The sequence below is a fragment of the Haemorhous mexicanus genome, chromosome 28, assembly GCF_027477595.1.
Source record: "Haemorhous mexicanus isolate bHaeMex1 chromosome 28, bHaeMex1.pri, whole genome shotgun sequence".
NCBI classification, from domain to species: Eukaryota; Metazoa; Chordata; class Aves; order Passeriformes; family Fringillidae; genus Haemorhous; species Haemorhous mexicanus.
The window spans coordinates 5,808,542-5,816,299 of record NC_082368.1 but is presented as its reverse complement, the minus strand read 5'-3'; the positions used below and the strand labels follow the sequence as shown (position 1 = coordinate 5,816,299).

The 7,758-nt window shown below is 56.1% G+C and overlaps 1 protein-coding gene across 1 annotated transcript; it reads right to left on the bottom strand.

Annotated features, from left to right (window-relative positions):
- Nucleotides 1-444: 444 nt before the first annotated feature.
- HOXB7 (homeobox B7) lies at nucleotides 445-7,590 on the bottom strand. The gene is made up of 2 exons (XM_059869465.1): nucleotides 6,630-7,590; nucleotides 445-1,846 (listed from the first exon to the last, which is right to left on the bottom strand). Exons 1-2 carry the CDS (start codon nucleotides 7,027-7,029, stop codon nucleotides 1,593-1,595), a joined length of 654 nt encoding a protein of 217 aa, XP_059725448.1. The 5' UTR covers nucleotides 7,030-7,590; the 3' UTR covers nucleotides 445-1,592.
- Nucleotides 7,591-7,758: the final 168 nt, after the last annotated feature.

Sequence of the window (7,758 nt, the reverse complement as noted above, 5' to 3'; positions counted from 1 at the left end):
GGTGGGAGGTGGAAGAGGAGCGAGGGGAGGAAGAGAGGAAGAGGAAGGTGCGGGGCCGCCAACTCCTCCCCGAGCTCCCTGAATGGGGGTTCGGTTTTGCTGATTTTATTCTTATTTTTAAATTCTTTTTTTTTTTTTTAATCCCTTTTCCCTCCGCATCTCGCCGAGCCAAATCCCGCGGAAATAAATATATAAAATTAATTTAAATTTAAAAAAAAATAAAAGGCGGGGAGGGGGAGAAGCGCGGCCGAGTGCTCAAATTCCTTTTGTTTTGCCTTGTTGATTTTTTTAATTTTTTTTTTTCCCTTTTCTCTCCTCCTTCCCCCGCTCGCCTTTAATTGCTTTAATTTATTTTATTGGCGCTTTGAAGCTCGGCGTTTTTCGGCGCTAATGAAAGAGTTCCAGTCAAGGAATCCAAGGGCGGAGGGGAGAAGCTGAAAAAGAAAATAAGAAATAAATAAATCGGCCCAAGGAATGGGTTCGGAGAGGGAGAGAACCGAAGCGAGGAGATTATTTGGGGCCGTTGTGGGTTCTTTAAATCCCTTTTTTTTGGTGTTTTTTTCCCTTTTTGCCTTCCTCAGAAATAACCCCAGAGGGAGAGAGGGGAGAGAGCCCAGCCCGCGCTGGCAGAGCCCCGAAAATCAATTATTTCTCAGGAAATTCGCCGAGATCTGGGGTGGAAAAGGAGAGAAATTTGGGTGGAAAAGGAGAGAAATTTGGGTGTAAAAGGAGATTTTTCACCGCCTTTCTTTCAAAGCCGTTCCAAAAAAATAAAGCGGGGTTTTTATTTTGTTTTTAATCAGCCAAGGAGGGAGGCACCCACGGCGCTGCGGATGGTGGATCTCCTTTTTATTTCCAAGAATAATAATCACAGACGAAGGAAAATCATCATCATCATTATTAATAATAACAAAAAAGCAACGCGCCGCCATTAAATAATTTGCTACTTCGATATACAACATTTGACGCAGCACGATATTGATTCCTCTGCTTTTTTCTCTTTTTTTAATTAATTTTTTTCTTTCCTTTTTTCTTCTCCTTAGAGGCTCCGACAACGAAGGTAAAAATATCCACAGACAAAAGAGCGCGGCAAGGAGAAAAGGAGCGCAGAGGATCCAGGGAGGAAGGAGGAATAATAATAATAATAATAATAATTATAATAATAATAATTCGTGTTATGTACAGGACTCTACGCGCTAAACGAAATTCGCATTCGGCCTTTCGGGGTCACAATTTCTAAATGAAAGGTGCTAAACACGACCACGTTACTTCATCAACCCCCCCCCTAAAAAATAAAAAATAACCACAAAGGACAAATTGACGAATGACTGCTGCTAGAGGAAGGGAAAAACGCGTCGATCCCGACTCTAAAGCCACATCCAGTAGGTAGATATCGTACAAAAAGAAGAAAACAACCCAAAAAACACTCGGATATAGGTAGTATTTTTTTTTCTCCTCGGTGTCACCGATCGCAAGGGGTTTCACGCCGCGCGCGCCGATCATTTATTTTTATACAAAGTCCTTTTTTTTCCCCCATGGTTTTAACGCGCGTTTCTGCCTTTCCCCCCCCTTTTCCCTTTCCTTCATCCACCTCACTCCTCCTCATCCTCCTCGGCCTCTGCCTTTTCCTGCCCTGCGGAGCCGGGGCAGGCGCTTTTATTCTCCTTTTTCCACTTCATGCGGCGGTTCTGGAACCAGATCTTGATCTGGCGCTCGCTCAGGCACAGCGAGTGCGCGATCTCGATGCGCCTCCTCCTCGTCAGGTAGCGGTTGTAGTGGAACTCCTTCTCCAGCTCCAGCGTCTGGTAGCGGGTGTAGGTCTGCCGGCCGCGTTTTCTGTCCGTCCCTGCCGAAAAAAAGCACATTTGGGTCACCTCGGAGGGGTTTGGGCTGCATTTCATTCCATTTTTTAGTTTTTTTAATTTTTTTCCCCTCCCTCCAAAAGCCGCTCCTCTGCTGCGCCACCCGACATCAAAGCCTGGGCCGATATTTCCTTGAATTTTAAGGAATTTTTAGACTTTTTCTTTTAGATTTTTAGATTTTTTTCCAGGTTTTTCCCACCTTTGCAGCCCTCCCAAAACATCACCAAAATTTAATTTCCCTCCCCACCTTTGTAGTCTCCCTAAAAATACCCCGAACACCCCCAAAATTTAATTTCCCTCCCCACCTTTGCAGCCCTCCCAAAACATCACCAAAATTCAATTTCCCTCCCCACCTTTGCAGCCGTCCCAAAACACCCCGAACACCCCCAAAATTTAATTTCCCTCCCCACCTTTGCAGCCCACCCCGAACACCCCCAAAATTTAATTTCCCTCCCCACCTTTGCAGCCCACCCCGAACACCCCCAAAATTTAATTTCCCTCCGTCTCGGGGCCTCCGAGCCAACAACAAATTCCCGAAGTTTCCTGTCTGCCCCCAGCCCCAAACTCCGAGTTCCTGCCTCGGTTTTCAGGCAGAAATTTGGGGTGGTTTGGGGGGAAATGAGGGCGGGAAGAGAGAGAGGGAGAGAAGAGGGGGAGAGGGAAAAGGGGGAGAGGGAAAAGGGGGAGAGGGAAAAGGGGAGAGGGAAAAGGGGGAGAGGGAAAAGGGGGAGAGGGAAAAGGGAGAGAGGGAAAAGGGGAGAGGGAAAACGGAGAGGGAAAAGGGGAGAGGGAAAAGGGGGAGAGGGAGAAGAGGGGGAGAGGGGAAAAGGGGGAGAGGGAAAAGGGAGAGGGAAAAGGGAGAGGGAAAAGGGGAGAGGGAAAAGGGGGAGAGGGAAAAGGGGAGAGGGAAAAGGGAGAGAGGGAAAAGGGGGAGAGGGAAAAGGGAGAGGGAAAAGGGAGAGAGGGAAAAGGGGGAGAGGGAAAAGGGAGAGAGGGAAAAGGAGGAGAGGGAAAAGGGAGAGGGAAAAGGGGAGAGGGAAAGGGGGAGAGGGAGAAAAGGGGAGAGGGAAAAGGGGGAGAGGGAAAAGGGGGAGAGGGAAAAGGGGAGAGGGAAAAGGGGGAGAAGGAAAAGGGGGAGAGGGAAAAGGGAGAGGGAAAAGGGAGAGGGAAAAGGGGAGAAGGAAAAGGGGGAGAGGGAGAAAAGGGGAGAGGGAAAAGGGGGAGAGGGGAAAGGGAGAGGGAAAAGGGGGAGAGGGGAAAGGAGAGAGGGAAAAAGGGAGAGGGGAAAGGGGGAGAGGGAAAAGGGAGAGAGGGAAAGGGGAGAGGGAGAAAAGGGGGAGAGGGAGAAAAGGGGAGAGGGAGAAAGGGGGAGAGGGAGAAGAGGGGGAGAGGGGAAAAGGGGGAGAGGGAAAAGGGAGAGGGAAAAGGGGAGAGGGAAAAGGGGGAGAGGGAAAAGGGAGAGGGAAAAGGGGGAGAGGGAGAAAAAGGGGAGAGGGAAAAGGGGGAGAAGGAAAAAGGGGGAGAGGGTAAAAGGGGGAGAGGGAGAAAGGGGGAGAGGGAGAAAGGGGGAAAACGAGAAAGGAGGAGAGGGAAAAAGGGGGAGAGGGAGAAAAGGGGAGAGGGAGAAAGGGGGAAAACGAGAAAGGAGGAGAGGGAAAAAGGGGGAGAGGGAGAAAAGGGGAGAGGGAGAGAGTGGGACAGGGAAAAAGGGGGAGAGGGAGAAGGGGGAGAGGGAGAAAGGGAGAAAGAGGGAGACATCAGCCTCCCCCACGAACCCCAGGGCTGCCCCTCTCCCTCCTCGGGATGCCCGCCTGGAAGGTGCGAGACGCTTTTGGTCATTCCAGGGGTGTTTTGGTGCATTTTGGGCACTTTTTGGGGCGCTTTCTCGTGTTTTGGGAAGAGCCTCAGCTCCCAGCCCGCCTTGGCCACCAGCGGGGTTTGGAAAGGGCCCAGCTCCTGATTTTCCTGGATTCCCGATGGGGAATGATTCTACAGTCTGCTGTTTGTGATCGCGGGGTGTAAACTCTGCTGGGAGCGCCTTCTCCCCCGGGGCGGCAGCCCCCGCACTCCGCCTCTTCTCCTGCTCCCCTTTTCCCCCCCAAACTCAACCCTTTCATTTCCCTTTCTTTTCAATTTTTTTTTCCTTCTTTGGGAAGAAAAGGTCCAGTCATTAAAAAAAAAAAAAAAAAAAAAGAAAAAAAAAGGAGAAAAAAAAAGGAGAAAAAAGAAAAAAAAAAAGGAGAAAAAAGGGGAAAAAAAAGGGAAGATTGCCCGGGCTAAGCTGTAAAGTAAAAATGTGCAGGTCGTGGAATGCGGGTTGTAAAATCCGCCGAGGAGAGAGCCATAAACGGCTGAATGGGGATGACAACTCCATCTCTGCTCGCCGGTGGAATTCCAGCCGCGGGATCGCACCCCGGCCGCCAGGAACGGCAGGGAAAGGGGGGCTGCAAGGCAGGGACCCCCCTTTTTACACCCCAAGCCGAGTTTTTCTGGTTTTAGGTTCGGCTGATGGCAGAACATCCCGGTTTTGGGGTTTTTTTTGGGGAGGTTTGCTCTGTTTCTCTCCAGTGCTGATCCTCGCAGCGTCAGCGGCTGAAAGAGGAGTGGGCGGGGGGGGCTCCTTAAATCTAAAGTGGGATAAAAGCACAGATGAAGTGTTTACGACCAGAAATATTTGGTCTTTGATAAATCAACTGTAAAAGCGGATGAATTACGGGGCAGGTAATGGGAAGAAGTGACCACCAAAAAAGCGCCAGGGGAACTCCTGCCCGCCCAAACCGCTCTGCCTCGGCTGCCGCGCTGCTCTCCGGCTCCCCGGCCAGCCCGGGCCGCGCTCCGCTCGCCCCCGAGCTCTCCTACCGAGCCCTCCCGCGGATTTTTCCGCCGCCGCGGAGCGGGGATGATGCTCTGGAGTTGGGGCTGGAAAAGGAGCCCGCGCCTCGCGTCCCCCCCGCGCCGCTCCCCGGAGGGACAGCGTGGGCGTCCTGCCCCTGCCCGGCACCCCGGGGGCGTGAGGAGCCCCGGACACCGCCATCGGCCCCACGAGTGACCGCGGGCACCGTGACCAGCACCGGGAGTGACCACGGACACCGTGACCAGCACCACGAGTGACCACTGACACCGTGACCAGCACCAGGAGTGACCACGGACACCGTGACCAGCACCAGGAGTGACCACGGACACCGCGACCAGCACCAGGAGGGATCACTGACACCGGGATCAGCCCCACGAGTGACCACGGACACCGCGACCAGCGCCAGGAGTGACCGCGGGCACCCTGACCCGCCCCACGAGTGACCACTCACGCTATGACCAGCCCCAGGAGTGACCACGGACACGGTGATCGGTCCCACGAGTTACCATGGACACCGTGGCCAACCCCAGGAGTGTCCGCGGACACCGTGACCAGCACGAGGAGTGGCCACGGGCACCCTGAGCAGCCCCAGGAGTGACCTCTCGTGCTGTGACCAGCCCCAGGAGTGACCACGGGCACCGTGACCAGCCCCGGGAGTGACCATGGGCACCCTGACCAGCCCCAGGAGTGACCGCGGGCACCCTGACCAGCCCCACGAGTGACCACGGGCACCCTGAGCAGCCCCACGAGTGACCACGGACACCATGACCAGCCCCGGGAGTGACCATGGACACCCTGAGCAGCCCCAGGAGTGACCATGGACACCCTGACCAGCCCCACGAATGACCATGGACACCCTGTCCAGCCCCACGAGTGACCACGGACACCCTGAGCAGCCCCAGGAGTGACCATGGACACAGTGACCGGTCCCACGAATGACCGCGGGCACCCTGACCAGCCCCAGGAGTGACCACTGACGCCCTGCCCCGCCCCACGAGTGACCACGGGCACCCTGACCAGCCCCAGGAGTGACCACTGACGCCCTGCCCGGCCCCACGAGTGCCCGCGGGCACGGAACCGGCGGCTCCGGGGCTGGGAGCGCCCATGCCGGTCCCGGAGCGCTCCCGGGGGCAGCGGGGCCGCGCGGGGGAAAGGGATATTTATTAATCGTTAATTGACGTTAATGCCCCGAGACGGAGCGCGCCGGGCGCTGGAGGCACCCGGAGGGTCGGGACGGGCCAGGGGCCGGCGTGACCCGGAGCGGGGCGGCCCCGGAGCCCCCCCAGCTCCGGCTGAGCACCCCAAAAGGGATTTCCAGGGGGGTCTGGGGGCGGAACGCGTCCTCCCTTTATCCGACATCCCCCCCTCCATCCATCCGTCCGTCTGTCCCGGTCCTGGCCGGGCTGGGGTTGTCACGGCTCGGGGATCGAGGGGCTGCGCTCCCGCTCGGGACACCGCCAGGGGGTCCCCAAAGAAAACAGCCGCGGCCCCCCCAAGCCGAGTTTCATCCCCGAGTCCCTCTGTCCGTCTGCGCGCAGCAGCGGGGGAAGGGGCTGGCCGTGATTCCTGCGGCTCCGTCTGTCCCTTCCCAGACAAACAGACACGGCCCCGATGAATATTTAAAGCTAAAAGCGCGGCTTTACTGCCGGGGGGGGGGGGGTGGGGGGACAGAGGACAGGAGGGGGGGTGGGGGTGTGTGCCCACCCCCCCCCCCACCCCACCCCCCTCCAGGACGCGTTTTCAGTGAAACGTCACCAAAGGAGTTGGGGACGACCCCCACCCCCCGCACCCCCTTCCTCCTCCACCACCCCCCGCTCACGCCAGCAAATAATTCCCACTCCCCCCACCCCCCAAAGCCCCCCGGGCGGGTCCTCCCCCTCCTGGGCCAGCCGCGGCCCCCTGCCCGGCCCTACCTGTGCTCCTCATCCAGGGGTAGATTCGGAAGTTGCCGTCTCCCTGCAGCTCGCCGTCCCTGGGCTCCGCTTTGCCGCAGCTCGCCTTGGAGGCGTCTCCCGGGCACATCACGGAGAGGTTCTGCTCGAAAGGCGAGCAGGGCACGTTGAAGGAGCCGGCCTCCAGGCCGTAGCCCGAGGGGTACACGCTGGGGGGCTGGGGGTGCACGGAGCTGCCGCCCGAGTAGAGGCCGGGCATGGAGGCGGCGAAGGGAGGCGTGGATGCGGCCCCATAGCCCGCGCGTTGGCTGCTGGAGGCGAAAGCGCAAGAAGTTTGCTCGGGAAAGACTCCGGATGGGAAAACCGAACTTGCGGCTTGATATTTAGAAAATAAAGCGTTGGCATAATACAATGAACTCATAATTTGGCCGGGTGATTTGTAGGTCGGGACGTTTTAGTGTCGGTTTTACGAGGTACCGTGATATATTAGGGAATTAGAGTCCAGATTTACACCAAAAAGAGCCTTTTTCCTCCCGGCCCCGGTGACGCGCGGGCACGTGGCCGCTCCGGCGCCAATCGCCGGCCGCCCCCTCCTCGGGGGCACGGGACTGTGCGGCTGGATTTATAAAATATGATAAATAATTGATGCCGTATAAAACCCCGCGCGAGCTCGGCTGGAAGGGGTGAAATCGTGGCGGAGTCGATAAGCAACCTGTAATCAGTTTTCAGCTCGGGGCGAGGCAGAAAGGGGAGGAAAAAAAATTAAAAAATATTAAAAAAACCCCATGGAAAAGGGGAGGGGGGTACAAGCACGTTGCCGACGAACCAGCGAGGCTCTCTCGGTCTCTCTCTGCTGGAGGAAAGGGAAGGGAGTTCTATTTATCCCTTTATTGATCCCGGCTAAATTCCCCTCCTTGGCACCATTTCCTCGGCTCCGAGCTACTTTTTCTCCTGACTGTCCATAATTCCTTCCCCTCCCCCCTTGACCCTCGCCCCCTCCTCACCCTCCCCCCCCCAAAACAAAAAAAAATAAAGACAAATGTCTCATTGATCCCTAATAGTTCCCGGCGTCTTTTTTTTCTTTTTTTTTCCACCCCCAAACGCCGTCCAGCTCTAGATCTGATTTATTCCGGAGCTGCGCACCGGGCTG

Bases quoted from the DNA above. Each gene is read 5' to 3' on its own strand.
- HOXB7 (XM_059869465.1), bottom strand. From the start codon at position 7,029: ATGAGTTCATTGTATTATGCCAACGCTTTATTTTCTAAATATCAAGCC. The intron at 1,847-6,629 runs GTAGGGCCGGGC...TTTTTTCGGCAG, and splicing joins CCCCTGGATGAGGAGCACAG to GGACGGACAGAAAACGCGGC.